At 40.5% G+C, this 17,594-nt stretch overlaps 1 protein-coding gene and 1 pseudogene across 5 annotated transcripts in view; one reads left to right on the top strand and one right to left on the bottom strand.

Moving 5' to 3' along the window:
* Positions 1-17,594, bottom strand: part of mdn1 (midasin AAA ATPase 1) — a 219,081-nt gene that overhangs the window by 5,557 nt on the left and 195,930 nt on the right. For 4 of the 5 annotated variants that reach the window (XM_086018242.1, XM_086018239.1, XM_086018240.1 and 1 more), the window contains exons 94-100: positions 16,971-17,122; positions 14,944-15,033; positions 9,307-9,422; positions 8,960-9,134; positions 5,952-6,025; positions 5,656-5,770; positions 3,993-4,059 (exon numbers count right to left, since the gene is read on the bottom strand). In XM_086018242.1, coding sequence (XP_085874368.1) covers positions 3,993-4,059; positions 5,656-5,770; positions 5,952-6,025; positions 8,960-9,134; positions 9,307-9,422; positions 14,944-15,033; positions 16,971-17,122 — 789 coding nt within the window. Of the gene's footprint in view, positions 1-3,992; positions 4,060-5,655; positions 5,771-5,951; positions 6,026-8,959; positions 9,135-9,306; positions 9,423-12,563; positions 13,025-14,943; positions 15,034-16,970; positions 17,123-17,594 lie in introns of those variants that run through there. The other variant, XM_086018243.1, reaches the window with a different exon arrangement.
* Positions 10,932-12,494, top strand: LOC147127777 (uncharacterized; annotated as a pseudogene).

The following is a 17,594-nucleotide window of genomic DNA, read 5'->3' as shown; positions in this document are numbered from 1 at the left end:
TTTTTATCGAACAGACTGCAAGAAAATTAATCATCTAGCTCGAAAGTGCAGATGCAAACAGGAGTCACTTTTGTGACATGCTCTCAAATATTGCTGCAATAACAGCTAAAGCTGAGATCTTTACTCTTATTGAATACTTTGACAACATCCAACTGTGCTTGTGGGGCAGTAACTCAACTGTATATAGTGTTTTATGTTAATTTATTTGCTTTATTTATTTATTTATAATTTTATGTATATTTTATATATTTGTTAATATTTATTGATATATTTATTAATAGATGTATCACAGCCTCTTATTGTTTTTTTTTTAATTTATTGTGTTGTTTGTAAAGTGCTTTGTTACAGCTCTAGCTGTTATGAAATGCGCTATATAAATAAAATTGTATTGTAGGGTTCAACTTGATGTCACTGCGTCTGTGTCAAGATTTCTGCAACTCGTCGTAGTTCTGGGCTCCTCAGAGCTGCAGATATGGCACCCCGCTGCTCAAGAGCGCGAGCCATGTCCAAAGAGTTGTTCTAGCGCGTGATTACGTCTATAATTAATCTGTGCGCGGGCAGCTCGAGCATCGGTGAAAAAAAAGAAACTATGCTTAACACGTCTAAACAAACATGATACGCGGCCAACTTTGGACCAGCCGCACTAGCGTTGCGTTCATTGCCTGCACGATAAGCACTTAATGTGTGGCTCAAAGCCAGCCTCACGTATCACCACATCCATGTTGCGAGCGTTGTCGGTTACAACAGCGACTCCGTGATTTGGCCTCGGAAGTTCCTATTCGGTAACAGCTCCTTTTAGGACATCTGCTATATTCATCCGGACTGCAAAACACCGTCAAAAGAAAATAGATCTCGTGCTGTGCAGGGACAAGAAATCTCGTGGCGTTCTAATCCCGTGAGATCTCGTAGCACGAGATCTCGTCCCATCCCTAATATATATATTATATATACATATATACATATACATATATACACACATATACATATATACACACATATACATATATATATATATATATATATATATATATATATACATATATACATACATATATATATACATATACATACATACATACATATATATATACATATACATACATACATACATATATACATACATATACATATATATATACATATACATATATATATATACATATACATACATATACATATATACACACATATACATATATATATATATATATATATACATATATACATACATATATATATACATATACATACATACATACATATATACATACATATACATATATATATACATATACATATATATATATACATATACATACATATACATATATATATACATATACATACATATATACATATACATACATATATACATATACACATATACACATACATACATACATATACATATATACATATATATACATATATTAGGGGTGTAACGGTACGCTAAATCACATTTTGGTTCGGTTTGTTTTTTGGAAACTTCGGTTTGGTATTTTTTCGGTACAAAAAAACTGATTTAAAAAAAAAAAAAATGTTCATTTTGAAAAGATGACAAGTAAATGGTACATTTATTTTGAAAAAAGAAAAAAGCGAACCATTCGGGTGATATTCTAGCGACCCAGCGAAAGCCTATGACAGCCTATGACTAGGTTTTCAAGTTAAAGGCAAGTTGTCATGACAGTACATATATACACTTTTTGTGATAAAAAAAATACATACAATAACAGTTACAATTATTGCTAACTATATTAAAACTCTTTTTATAATGAAAAAAAATTAAAATGCCTTTAATGGAATTGTATACACTTTTTAGGCATTGACATTTTTGAATGTTCAACAGCATATTGTAACGAATTGGGTTATCTGTGTTGTGGTCGGATTTGTGTGTTGCTGAGTTGTGATGTTTCCGAGGTTCATGAATGCATCGTACAGCATGCGAGTGGAACAGCGGAGAAAGAAGAGCGCGAGCAGTTGTACTTGGTTTAGTAGTTTAATAAAAACTATGTCTGACGGCGTTCCTGGAAGACGCTACAATATGATGAATCTCGTTATTTAAGTTTGACGTTTTTGCTCCCTCGTTTGAGAAACATTCACAGTCGGATGATGCCGTGCATGTGAGACGTGCTAGCCGCAACATAGCCGCCCATCTCATGTAGCAATGTCGGCACACAACTTTCTGACTTATCCACGCACCTTTCCCCATCGGCGATGGGGAACAGGAAAGCCAGAATGTTCCCAAACAGGAGACCGCAGTGTACGAGGGGACCTTCGAGCTCTGGCTCACTGTTGTCAGCAGTCAGCGTCCGTGCGTAAGCTCGCTCTAACAAGTGGACTGAACCAAACGCAAGTGGACCGAACCGAACATGCCATACCGAAACGTATATATATATATATATAATATATATGTGCACACACACACAGACAGATATTATATATATACACATATTATATCTATACACATATTATATATATATATATATACACATATTATATATATACATACATACAAACACACACACATATATATATATATATATATATATATATATATATATACACACACACATATATATACATATATACACACACATATATATATATACACTAGGGATGTGCGTGACTAGTTGTTTAACCGTCTACGATTTATTAAACGTTTAGTATTTTATTTGTCGGTTAAACACTGCATTAAGTATCACGCATCTTGTTCCTCACGACTCTGCCTCTGTCAACAAGCTGAGCACCAAGAGAGAGAATTGCTCCCCTCCCCCCCGCCCACACGTACACATAGTAGGGGAATAATATTTAGAAAAGTACATTCTGAAGATGTTGAACCTACCACGAAAAAAAAACAGCACCGTTTCGCACATCGAGCTGTTTCCTTTAGATGTAGTTTCTCATCGCTCCGGTAGAGTAGTTGTAAGCGAGTTTATGCTGAACCTACAGGTCGATGATGGCAGAGCCCAGTGGGCATGGCGGCGGGGCCAGGCAGACGAGCATGAGAGCATTTGTTCCAGCCGCTGTGATGCTCACCGCACAGCATAGATTACCTAACTAATTTGTGAAATGACTGCCCGTGATATGCTGCCGCTTTCTTTTGTTGAGGGCAAAGGGTTCGAAAAATTAATGGTGTTTATCGAGCCTGAGTACACGGTGCTAAGTCGCAAAACAATCACGCCGCAAGTCGAGAGTAACCATAACCAAATAAAAGAGGAGATGCTATGAGCGTTTGAGCGGGTCAACTATGTGGCCATAACTACAGACGAATGGACGTCCATAGCCACAGAAATCTTAGATGACTATAACGTGTCATATGTGGACGAAGGACATCTCCGCAGCTGTGTGTTTCAGACATGTGCCTTGGAGAAAAGACACACACCTGAAAACTTGGCTGCTCACCTGCGGAGTGCGATGGGTACGTGGGCACTAGAAAATAAGTCGTCGTCTGTGTGCATGATAATGCCGCTAACATGGTGCTGGCGAATGAGACCCTGCTGGACTGGGAGTCAGTACCATTACTCATTACATTATTCATAATAAATGACATGCATTGCATTGGCAAATGTATCAGAAATGTGTTTCTCTTTCAATTGTTCACTTTTATTCAGTCAGTTGTTGTTACATCAATAGAATTTAAATGAACAAACTGTCCTGAATGTTTGGGCTAAAATAGCCCCTACTGTAAAGACACAAAGCATTTGCATTGTAAACTTTGAATTCAATATGTATTAAATTTCAAGTTTTCTTGCTTATAGACTAGTCGCAAATAAAATTTGAGACAAGTCAGCGGGCAAATTAGGTGAAATTCCCATGTATGTATATCTATCTATCTATCTATCTATCTATCTAGATAGACAGACACAGTATATGTATGTATGTATGTATGTAAGTATGTATCAATCAAAGTCGGCTGTCATAGGCTCCGATTCCCCTGGTGACTTTAATGACCTCACTATAGAAAATTGATGGATGGATGTGTGAGTAATTACCTGAATTTGTCGATCGGAAAATATGCTTTCGTGCTGCAAGAAACATCTTGGTGGCACTCTCTAGGAACTGCACAGGAGGCACAAAATAAATGCATCATAAATTAAATATATCAAAATAATACCTTCATCTGTGATTAAAAAAAATTGCATTACTTATTCATTTATTTGAAGCAAAAAAATATATTCAGGGAGCAGTCAGACACTTTTACAATATCGGCTGACTCAAAACTGAAATTGCCAGTATTTAAAGCGGAAGTCAACCCAAACATATTTTTTTTGAAGAATATGTTCTATGCAAGCCCACTAGCTGAAACAGGGCATTCTGATAAATATTGCGTTTTTGGAATAAGTGTTAATCCACTCGTTTTTAGCCATCTCTGGGGGCGGCCATTTTGTCTTCTGTCGACTGAAAATGACATCACAACTGCTCACAATGACCAATCATGGCTCAGATTCAGAAAACAGGTGACCAATCACGGCTGGTGATAAAAATGAAATTGTGATGTCATTTTCAGTCGACAGAAGACAAAATGGCTGCTCCCAGAGATGGCTAAAAACGAGTGCATTTTGCTGCTTAACTATATTCCACAAACGCAAAATTAATCAGAATGCCGTGTTTCAACTAGTGGGCATGCTGGGAACATATTCTTGAAAAAAATATGTTGTTGGGTTGACTTCCACTTTAATAAAATTAACATCACTATAATTGCAAAAGTTTTAAAATACTGATTTTACAGTGAATGCAAATTAGGCTGTAAATAATAGATATATTTTACAAATATGTATTTTTCACTCCATCGTTTTTTCTATTATATATTTTTAACATTGCTGCTTTACCATGATTGCTCTGGATTTAAAGACACTTAGTCGATGTTCCACTATAAATGATCAATTCTTTAGGAAAACGTACATGAAAAAAACCCAAAATAATTTGCCATATGAGATTACCTCAGTGATGCACGTGCACATTATTAGTCCAAAATGAACTCATGCAGTGATTTAAGCATGAACTTATTTCAGAACTGTATTCATTTGAAAAACTTCAGTATTGCTTAAAGCGCCTCGTTTTCTTCATTTGTACCTGGATAGTGCGTGCCTCTCCTTTTTTGCCCATGACACTGCCTCATCCTAAATGCCTTATATTCTTCGATGTCGTTTCACCCAATATATTGTGTTGCCACAGCTGCTAACTTATTTGACACAAACATTGCAAAGTGCATTTTGGCTGTTTGGCGTTTTACTTTCCACCATGTTCCCAGGTTAATCATAAACATTACATCGATCAACCAAAATATAAAAATGTTTCAGTATTTTTTTTTGAGTAGGTATCTAGATCACTATTAGCAATCCAAAAGTCAGAATATTTTAGAAGTGCATGCATCTAAGTATACAGGGCAGTTCTACACTGAAGCAAAGTATAATGATTATAATGAAAACAATGAAAATAGTAATACTATACTACTACTAATGATAGTAGTGATACAGATGATGTTGATAAATCAAATTTGTATTGGGGTTTTATAATACTCTCTGACAGTGTCAAAACCATTCATTTGCATGATCATTTTACTTCAGTTACTTTAACAGTTGGCTATTAGATTTCATTTATAGGCGTGCCCAATAATTTGTCCAGTAAGCAGATAACAATAGGCAAGATTCCCACCTGAACTATTCGCGTCTTCTTCTGCTGGAATTTACACAATCGGATGATCCGAGCTCCCGAATCATCATTGAATTGCTGCTGGAATGGGTGAAGAAGCTGTACTTGCTCACCAAAACTATGTAGGGGACAGAGCAATATTATATTCACATGCAGATCTGCACAAACAAGTATCACACCACTCATTTTTTCCCTCCCTTTTTTATTTATTTATTTTTTATACATCTGTATTATAAATTATTCAACCCGACTAAAAATAACAAATTGAAACAACTAAAAGGGCAAGGAAATGCTGATACCTGTAAACAGACACTTGTCCAACTTCCAGCAGAGTGAGGGCATTGACAATCACTGACAGGGATTCGAATGCCAGCTGGAACACATCCAGTTGTGCAGGTAAGCAACCATCAAGTGGCAATGATCAGTGATCTCTCTCGCTCGCACTCACGCGCACACACAAGCCCAATTCCATTGAAATTAGGACGTTGTGTAATGTAAATAAAGACAGAATACAATGATTTGCAAATCATGTTCAAGCTATATTTAATTGAATACACTACAAAGGCAAGCTATTTAATGATCAAATTGATAAAATATTTTTTAGCAAATGATCATGAACTTAGAATTTTATAGCTCCAACATGTTGCAAAAAAATTTTTTTCCTTTAACAACATTCAATAAAGATTTGGGAACTGAGGACACTAATTGTTGAAGCTTTGTAGGTGGAATTCTCTCTCATTCTTGCTTGATGTACAGCTTCAGCTGTTCAACAGGCCCAAGTCTCCGTTGTCGTATTTTTATAATGTGCCACACATTTTCAATGGCGGACATGCCTGGACTGCAGACAGGCCATTCTAGTACCCAGACTCGTTTACTACTAAGCTACGCTTTTGTAACACGTGCAGAATGTGGTTTGGCTGGCTTTGGAATGTCCATAACAGTTGGGATGGTTCTTTTCCTCTTTGGCCCGGAGGATACGAGGTACACAATTTCCAAAACCAATTTGAAATGTGGACTCCTCAGACCACAGAACACTTTTCCACTTTGCATCAATCCATCTTAGATGAGCTCGGGCGCAGAGAAGCTGATGGCGTTTGGTATGGGTGTTGTTGATAAATGGCTTTTGCTTTGCATAGTAGAGTTTTAAGTTGCACTTGCATTTAGGATGTAGCGCTGAACTGTATTTACTGACATTGGTTTTCTGAAGTGTTCCTGAGCCCATGTGCTGATATCCTTTACACAATGATGTCGTTTTTTGATGTAGTGCCGCCAAGGGGTCGAAGGTCACGGGCATTCAATGTTGGTTTTCAGCCTTGCCGCTAACATGCAGTGATTTCTTTTGATATTATGCACATTAGATGATGAAATCCCTAAATTCCCTGCAGTTGTACGTTGAGGAAAATTGTCCTTAAACTGTTTGACTATTTTCTCATGCAGTGGTTCACAAATAGGCTCGCCCCATCTTTAGTTAAAATCAGAAAGATCTATGCATTACATATGTATCTATGTATTATATTATTTAAAACGTACTTTATTAAAAAATAAACATCACATTGTCACTACCGAAACCATTATGTTTTTGCCGTTTTGGCAGTGACGTTTTATATGATAGTTGTTGACAATACTCAACAATGCTAGGCACAACGTGGCTACCACAGACAGTTTTGAGCATGTGTACAAAGACAGAAAACAGTACGTTTAGCATAAAAATTAAAAGTGCTCATTTTATTGCCGAAATGAGGTATAGTGACGGTCCTTAAAACCCCATGCTGATTTTCAGACTTTGGAGGGCACATAACTTAATAATGCTGTCAACTAATTAGTCACCATGTGCCCAGTGACGACATGAAGGTAATGTCTCTTACTGGTGAAATTTCTGGGGATGTGGCTAAAACCAAGCCCTGCCTACAAACAAATACTCTTTTCTGTTTCGGTAGTGACATCAAAAGTTGGGACAGGTTTTTTTTACATAAAAACTTCTAATTTGAAAAAAAATCTACAAAATCAATGTTAATCTTTCACCATACATTTAAAAGCAACCAAAATGCTCTATTAAAGTAAAGTATTTTTTAAATTGGCAAAAATCTACATTTTTTTTCATGAATTGAAATTTAGGAGTTAGAGATTGGGACAGCCACCTCCCAATAGGAAGTGACATATAAAAGATGACTTTTTATACATTCAGTTTAATAGTATCTCAATTAATGCCTTGTGGTAAAATAGATCATAAGATATTACTAAATATGCAAGGTCCGAACATTTAATTGTTTTTTAAAATTTGATTTTCATTATGGGACAGCAATTTCAACCAATTCGGTAGAATGGCTCATATATATTTTTATATATATAGTTTTAGGGAAACACTTCAAATATCAAATAATAGTCTCTGTGAATAGCAAAGACACCTTTTGCTGGTACTATTTTATGCATACAGCATTTTGTAAGCATATGCGTTTGTGTCAAATATTTGACACAAATTGTCTCTGAGAGTAGTGACTTCACTAATTATACTTATGTTAGGAATCTTTTATGCTTCATATGCTGCCCAGTTGGATGGTATTTATGAAATGGTTCCGCCAGATATAATTTGTATAATAATAATAATAATAAAAATAACAATAATAATAACAATCAGAGCTGGGCAGTTGACTAAAAATTGAGCGTCCGTCATCCGTCAGCAGCGAGGGTAGCCTTCCGTCGTCTGTCATCCGTCATTTCCCCTCCTCTACTTTTAAACGGCCGTCCGTCGGCGAGTCGACTTTCACTTCCACTTTCAGCCTCTTCCCAGCCTGGTCCCTCACTCAAATCTGTCCCCCAAGCAACAACAACTCACTATTTTCCTCCCCGTGCTCATCGGTCACATAGACGGAATGCCCAGCTCTGATAATAATAATAATATGTATAGGGCTGGATGTGGCCTTGAGCTTGACACATTTAATGCATACAGTAGAGTGCTGATATGTTATTGTGTCTCTTGCAATGGATAAAGGGATATGACTATTTCAAAAATTGACATATTAAAAATTAATACTGTGCTACAATTGTGGCATTAAAACTAAAACAAATCACGTAAGAAACTTTTCTGTCTAAAACTGTTATGGAATGCAAAAACTTACAATCATCAAAACTTCCATTCAAGAACTTTTTGGGGGAATATTTTGAAAATTAGTGCAGGGTTACGGTCAAAGCATTGAGGAGCAAGCAGGTATGAAATTACAAGGCATTAGCTCAACCGTAGTTATCTGGGCTGTTTGGGGAACACAGAATAAGGATGGATGGACTGTGCAAACTGAACAGAAGGGATTACCTGTTTGGAATGGTTGTCCACCATACTGGAGGAGTCATCCACAGCCAGGCAGATCTGGTAATCTCTTTTGCTGGGCCTGGTCCTCCTCAACCAGATCTTGTCCTTGCGGAACTGACTGGCAATGTATGGGATCACCTTTCTCATGTTCAGGCGTTTTCCTGTGCGGTAATCACCTCTGTAGAATAGTACAACAGTACAACAAGGATTGCACAAAAGATGGCCAAGTGAATGAATCGTGACTGCTCCAATACAAACTATTGACGTAGCTTGGTGCACATATTATGCCTCTTTCGTTAGGTTAACATTCTCTCAAAGAAAAGTCTGCAATAAGTTACGAGGATACTAACTTGAGCTTTGCAGCTTGTGTGGGCTCCAAAATAAGGCGCAGCTGCTCTGACAGTTGTTGGGATAGTAGGTAGGTGATTGTCTTGTACGAGCGCCACATGTACGCTGCTGCACTCTCCTGGATCACAAACCAGTTGAAAGTTATCAATCATTCAAACTTATTAACAGTTGCAAGGAACAGTGTGTTGACCCTCTGGAATTACCTGGATTTCTGCATAAATTGCTCATAAAATATGATCTTCATCAAGTCACAACAATAAACTAATGCACCAAACATTTATGTTTCCATGTTTTTACTGAACACAACATATGTATGTTGCATGTATGCATATGCATGTCATTTTATTACTGCTTGAGCCTGCTTTTGAAACGCTGACCTTAACCAAACTTTTGACGTTTTGCAGATCAGACTTGCACAATGGTCAGAATAATGTTTTACGCCCCTCTCTTCACCCGAGTGTCCAAAACATGTGGCTTCAAATCCGATGACACGACCACAAAATTGATCATCGGTCAAGGGTGTCCCGGTGCCAAGTGCACATATGGACACCCTTGTGTTTGAACATGGTGTTCTTTATGGACATTCTGTGATGAGCACAGAACTCCACTCGGGTTCAGATCAGATCACGCCCCTCCAGGTCTCACTGTCATTGCCCACGTGAGCACTGAAGTCCCCCAGTAGAACAATGGAGTCCCCAGGGGGAGCGCTCTCCAGCACACCCTCCAAGGACCACAAAAAGGGCGGGTACTCTGAACTGCTGTTTGGTGCATAGGCACAAACAACAGTCAAGATCCGTCCCCTCACCCGAAGGCGGAAGGTAGGCTACCCTCTCGTCCACCGTGGTGAACCCCAATGTACAGGCGCCACGCTGGAGGGTGATAAGTATGCCCACACCTGCTCGGCGCCGCTCACCTTGGGCAACTCCAGAGTGGAAGAGTGTCCAACCCCTCTCGAGATGACTTGTACCAGAGCCCAAGCTGTGCATGGAGGTGAGCCCGACTATGTCTAGTCGGAATGTCTCTGCCTCGCACACCAGCTCAGGCTCTTTTTCTGCCAGAGAGGTGACATTCCATGTCCCAAGAGCTAGTTTCTGTAGCCGTGGATCGGACCACCAAGGGCCCTGCCGTTTGCCACCACCCAGCTCACAGGGCACCGGACCACTTTGATCCCACAGGTGGTGAGCCCATGGGAAGGGGGACCCACATTGCCTTTTTGGGCTGAGCATGCCCGGGCACCATGGGGACAGGTCCGGCCACCAGGTGCTGCTTGCCAGCGAGTCCCAACTCCAGGCCTCTGGAGCCAGAGGGGGGGCCCGGCGACCCGCGTCCGGGCAAGGAAAAACGTGGGCCAATTGTTTTTAACAGTTGTCTGGTTTGGTCGCTCATCCTGCCCTGCTCTTGCACAACTGTAGGGGTATCTTAAAAATCTTGCAATGCATAAATTAATCTTCAAGAGTGACTTAAGTAACCTCCCAACGGAAGTGCTTCAGCTTGCCAAGCCTTGGTATCCCTATTCTGGCCTTCCCCGGCTGTCACCACTCTTTCACGGTTGCTAACTCTTTCCGGGTCGTTACTGGGTAAACAGATGTGGTCTGTATTTAAAATAACTATATTCCAGTAACCACCCATGGCAAGAGTTGGCTCCCATTTCTTATGTGAGGTGCGTGGCATAGAAGTCACTCCCTTCAGACAAGTTTAATTCCAACAAGAAGGAAGTCCTCGACTGTGTAGAACCATCAGAAAGAGCAACATCTACTGAACCTCTCGACCTGAAGCTAGAAGAAACCCAAACAGAACGAGCGCTGGGTCTCCAGTGGTTGATAGACGATGACATGTTCAGCTTCAACATCACCTTGAAGGACCAGCCCTTGACCCGTCGAGGTATTCTGAGTCGTCGCCTCTCTATATGACCCACTGGGATTTGTTGCACCGTTTACCCTCAATGGAAAGTGCATCTTGCAAGAGTTATGCCGCCGAGGAACTGAATGGGATGTCCCTCTCCCAAACGACTTGAGACCACGGTGGGAGGAGTGGAAACTCGGCCTCGAGAAGCTACAGGAAGTCATAATCCAGCGATGCTACCACCCACCAAACTTCAGCACCATCATTTGAACAGAACTGCATCACTTTGCCGATGCCAGCTGCAAAGGGTATGGTGCCTGTTATCTTAGATTAAAAAATGACAAAGGACGAAGTCCACACAAGTCTATTGATGGCCAAAACAAGAGTAGCCCCAACAAAGGTTACAAGTATTCCAAGGCTAGAGTTTTCAGCAGCTGTAGTGGCAACCAAACTAAGTGTCTTGTTAAAACGCGAGCTTGAAATGAAGGTCCATAGAGAATTCTTCTGGACGGATTTGCAAGTTGTATTAGTAGAATATATCAACAACGAGGCACGTAGATTTCACGTCTTTGTCGCAAACCGTGCCCAGTTGATCAGAGAAAATACAGATCCCACTCAGTGGCACTACATCACTACAGCAGACAACCGAGCGGATCACGCCTCCAGAGGCCTCCAAGTAACACAAATCTCTCCATCGAACTGGCTCCAAGGACCCGCATTTCTCAAAGAACAAGAACTGTATTCTGAACCCAACCTCACAACAGAGCTGCTTGTTGGTGACCCTGAAGTTAAGGTAGTTCTAGCATGTGTTGCCAAGTCCAACGACAGCAGACCGTCTAAGTCAGATTTCTTCATGGACGAAACTCTTGAAAGTAGTCGCAAGAATCAATTGACTAGGATTCAAGGAACCACACACAGAGCTGGTGACCGTAGCAGAACGAGAAAGAGCTGCTGAAATCGTCCTGAGGCTCGTCCAACAGAAAGCCTTCTCAGAGGAGCTGAAAACGATCCAGAGAGGAGAGTGCCTACCAAGCTCAAGCTCCCTTTTTTGTCTTGACCCAACCCTGCGCGGACATCTACTTTGTGTTGGTGGAAGGCTAGAGAAGTCAACCCTCAGTCAAGAATCAAAACACCCCATCATCCTTCCAAAAGACAGCCATGTTACAAGGCTGATTCTAGCCCACTGTCACGCCAAGATCTGTCATTGAGGACGATGCCAAACCCAGATGGAACTCAGAGAAAATGGGTTCTGGACTATCGGTGGGAGCAGACTAGTGGCCAAACTCATTCACAACTGCGTGCAATGCAGGAAACAAAGGCGACCTACCGAAGAACAGCTAATGGCTGAACTCCCAGAAGAGAGAGTGGAAGCCTCGGGCCCCTTCACATACAGTGGGATGGACTGCTTTGGTCCCTTTATAACAAAGACAGATCGTATCCCTTTATAACAAAGAAAGATCGTAAGGAGTATAAAAGGTACTGTCTAAGAATAAGAATAAGAATAAGAATGCCTTTATTGATCCCACAGTGGGGAAATTTTCATTGTTACAGTAGCAAAGATATAGGTCACACAGGGGCGGCGGCATAATGTGGCCATTAATGTATAATCTTTACGTGCCTCTCTTCTCGGGCTGTCCATATTGAGATGCTGGAAGACCTATCGACAGATTCATTCATCAATGCACTTAGATGCTGCATCAGCCTTAGAGGAGCTGTTCGCCAACTTCGCTGCGATCAAGGTTGGAACTTCGTAGGTGCCAGGAATGAGCTGAAGGAAGCACTTAAACAGTGTGACAGCAAACCCCTGGATATCTTCCTGGCTGAACAGCAGTGTGAATTTGTCTTCAATGCTCCCTCGGCGAGCCATACAGGTGGTGTCTGGGAGGAACAAATTCTGAGTTTTAGGAACATTTTGAAGGCCACCCTAGCGCAGTGTCCGTGAAGACTGGATGACCCCTCACTCGGAACACTTTTTTTATGAGGCCATGGCCATAGTTAATAGTCGTCCTCTGACCGTTGATGGAATCAATGATCCTAAAGCACTCGAACCACTGACACCCAACCATCTCATCATGATGAAGTCAAAGGTTTCTCTACCACCTCCTAGGAAATTTGTGCAAGAAGACATGTATGCCTCAAAGAGATGGCACAGAGTCCAGTATCTAAACGAGCAATTCTGGGGGAAGCTGGAAAAAGGAGTACCTCATGAACCTCGCTACGACAGAAGTGGCTGAAACCCCGCCACAATCTCAAAACGGACGATATAGTCATCATCAGGGATGACAATCTCCCAAGGAGTCAGTGACTACTAGGAAGAGTGGTCGAAGCTATTCAAGGAAGTGATGGATCAGTCAGAAGAGCTAAAATTCAAACAGGCGAGCACAAACTGAGAGCTCAAGACGATTCATCCAAACCTTCGATCATCAAGAGACCAATTCAGAAGTTAGTGCTCCTTCTCCAGAGCGATTAGAACTTGTAGCCTACTCCCAATGGTAATAAAATTGGTTGCAGATTAGAGTTGAAAATCCTGCATGATGCATTTAGGTTGTCCAAAGCAGGATTTGGTAGGAGTGTAAATGCAGCGAATCTAGTAAATAAATATCAATAAAAATATAATTTATAAAATATCCAAGATGATTTTTCTTTATTGTTAATGCAGTTCCCAAAGACACCAGAGAGTGGTGATGTTGCATTTGTGTTGGAGTTGAACTGTGTATGGGTAAAGGAAGTGACGACTTTTTATGAACGTGCTACAGTCCGTGACAGTTTGTTACACACCGGCAATTGATTGTTTCATGGTAAAACGGAAGATTGAGAGTCACATTGAAGTAAGCATAAACAAATGTTCAAGTTAACAGCCTTTTACTAGTATTGCGTCACATTTTTCTCCCCGTTCATGCGGCTAACAGTTGCTCGGTATATACCCTCTCAGAGCATTGTTAACATCGCTGCGGATATCAGATCATCATTCTATTAGCACCCTTGGTCGGCGGAATAAGGTAAACGTCAGAGCAAATTCCTTACCTATGTATGTATGTATGTTTATTTGTTTAGTAATGGATGTTTATTTTTGTTGCTTTACAGTATTGTCTGTAATCATGTGATATAGCATGTATGTAGAGACTTTTAATCTCCAATATATATTGTGAATCTAGACAGGCTATATAATTAGACACAATTGTTTGTCTAGTTTTCATGGTGCCTACCAGAGAAGGAGATAGGACAGTGGAGAGAAATAAAAGCAACTGGAACATCAGTCGAGACTACGTTGTGTTTTTTCAACTAAGGGGTCAGCTACACAGCTGGCATCAGAGATGTAAGATTTTTAACTTAAGACTTCATTGGGGTTTCACAGGGGCACTCCCCGCTTTACTGCTGTTTTGCCCACAACTCCACGGCGGGGTTTGACAGCAAGAACTGCACTCTAGACCCCTTTGGGTCTTCTCCATTCTGTTCTGTACTCCGCCAGCCTGGTACAGGCAGCGCTCGTTCCTCTTTAGCCACAGAGATCTGGATGACGTCTCGGTCTGCTTTGATTGTGTGGTATTGGTTAAAGCAGACTGTCTGTGCCTGGTGTGATGACAACCAGATTTAAATATATGCAGATATCCAGGTCTTGTAATTTAAAGGGATTCATATAGCTTTTGTGAAAACTATATATCCAGTAGTCCTCAAACTGAAATTGGACTAGTATCTCAAATAGTACAAACAGCAACCTCTTCTATACACACTGGCCAACGTCACATTTCCATCAAATATTTGAGCCTAGAATACTACACTATGACATTTGTACACACCTCCTCCTGTGTTCCCGGAGTCAGTTTGTGCCACATTGATAACTGCACCTCCATCTCCCTCCTGATGTCCTCTGGGTCTCTGTCTAACTTCTGGAAAAAAAAATGGGGATGCATGAACATAGGCCGCTTTTCCATTAGACCCAAACAGCTCCACAACACCACTCAGATATGCCCGACACCACACCACATGACCTTTGTTGCTTTTCCATTAAACAAGCGCACGGCGTGATGGGCCGCGATCAACCGTACTGTGTAAGCTTGTGCTGCATGAGTCCCACCCTCAGCGTGTCATAAAATTTCACAATGGTGACTTTCGGCCACTCTTTTTGGAGCGATTCAAAACGTGAATTGCTTTTGCATGATGTGGGGATGTCGCCAAGTACAGCCCATAAACTCATTCACTGCCATTCACCTATTTGTCTTTTCACAGTCCAGCCATTCAATCCCAGGATTTTTTTTTCTAACATTAGGATAAAAGAGGGTCTGAAAATGCCTGGCAGTGAATGAGTTAAATGCACAGAAGCTTTCACATGGGGACAATAAATCCATCTCCGCCGAGCGCCATCAGTACAAATATACAGTTTACACAGCACACATATTTTGTGTATTACAACAATATTGAATCATGTTTCCAATTTCATATGTACCATGGATGAAAGTGAGAATGTGATTCTGCGAGCAGCATGCAAAGCTCGCTGCCAGAGGTCATTCATCCTGAATGGAGAGCACTCTCATTCATTTTGCTGCCTCCCCGAGTCAACGGCTCATTGTCCTCGCTCTGCGGTATCAACAGCCCTCTGCCGGCCAGCCAAAGCCACCATCTCCTAGGTGGGGGCCACGATCGGTCGGGGCCTCTGCTCTACTACTGGAGACCTCTCATTTCTACCACTAACGCAGGTAGCACTGTTACATGTTTCTACCTTCACAGCCGGTAAAGTGGATACGTCATTTTTTATTTTTATTTTTCAAGCAATTCTCTGTCTCTTAGCCAATGAAATCCATCAGAAATACGCATGACAGTGTCGTGAGCCCTGTAGATGTCCCAGAACTTTTTCAACCATTAATGGCGGACGCAGACAATCACGGGAGCTCTGAAATAAGTGATGGTGTGATATAGACGACGTGCTTGTGGACTTTGAACCAGTGGAATCAGTCGATCGTGATATATATAGTTGATATATGTTTGTAGACAATGACGATATCGACAGCTTTGTAACAGAATAGAGGATGGTAATTACCACTCAATTTTTAAACAATTTAAAATAATTCTTCTCTTCGACACTATTTTTACATTTTTGATTGAAACAGTGAATAAACTCTGTGAAGGCCACATGTCTAAGCTCTCAAATTCTTTTGGAATTATGTTTATATCTGCTACAGCTGAGATATCAATTATTAATTTCCGGAAAAACTTTAGATTTTAGAGAGTGATTCTAAAGTTGCCCTTAGGCATTAGAGAGATGTTTTGTCTTAATGGGTAAATCATGAAAAATTCATTCATAAGTACATATGAAATTGTCTATATGGTTCAGCATTGTCAAACCCTATTATGTTTATTACATATCGTCGCTGTCAAACATCTCCAGTTTTTTTTCATTTTCTCATTTTTACATGAATCATGTTTCCGCGTTACAGACATTGCATTAAAGTGAAAATTAAAAAAGTTTCGAAAATTGGAGATAAGTGTTTTTCACAGGACAGCGACGATATACTGTACTGCATTTTAATTAATTTGACGACGGCTGGCTCGTCTAAAACCAGGAAATGGGCGTGTGTGGCGGTAGTCCTGGCTGCACTGCTATCGGCCAATCAGATGACAGTGACGACATGGGTCTCCTTGACCGCAAACGGCCAGTGCTTTTGAACCACCTCCGAGATGGTTCTGAAAAGCGGTTACATTGAAACCGCTCAGCCCCAAAAAAGTCCAACGGAAAAGCAAACATCCGGGGCCAAGCGAGGCCATTTCAGTGAATGTGTCTGGCAGTGAATACGTTGAGAAGTGTGCCAAAAACTAACAAATCATAAACCTGCATTGTGTCTATGAGCATCTCTGGAAGTGTGTGAAAGGTTGATTCTGAGTTTTTATCAGCTTCATTTAAATCTCTGGGATGCCTGCTGCGCTCCCATTCTTTGTCTTCATTCTCTTGACTCTGCTGATGCATCTCTACATTCTCTATACCTGTAAAAAAAAAAACAATTGTGTTTTAGAAAAGTCCTGGGAACTTTATGTGGTAGAAACATCGCTTTAAAGGCAATTTACAGTACTGACACACATTTGTACTGTTTATACATACTATAAAATAACTAATCATACCCTCTCAAACTGAACCTTACCATATCAAATCGAATCATAATCCCACTGAACTGAACCTTATTCCACTATAAAATTAACCATTTTGTTGTGCATTTGAGTCCATCTGTTCGTGTTGTTTGACAAGGAGCACATGGTGAAGACTGCTATGTTACCAGTCTAGTTCACCGTCAACTTATCGGCCATTTTAATGTTTTGCAATATCGAGTATTTGTTGTTGATTTCATGTGATACTTGGTGACCAGTATAAGTAATGTTAAAAAAATGGATACAAGATGAATTAGCAGGGTCATGGCTCTCATAACGAAGATGAAGCACTGCGAGTCGGGCCCCATCGTCC

This window comes from Filicampus tigris, chromosome 20 (genome assembly GCF_054856515.1).
Source record: "Filicampus tigris isolate MCC_2025a chromosome 20, RoL_Ftig_1.0, whole genome shotgun sequence".
NCBI lineage: Eukaryota > Metazoa > Chordata > Actinopteri > Syngnathiformes > Syngnathidae > Filicampus > Filicampus tigris.
The sequence above is the reverse complement of the archived record's forward strand: the minus strand, read 5'-3'. Positions and strand labels throughout refer to the sequence as shown.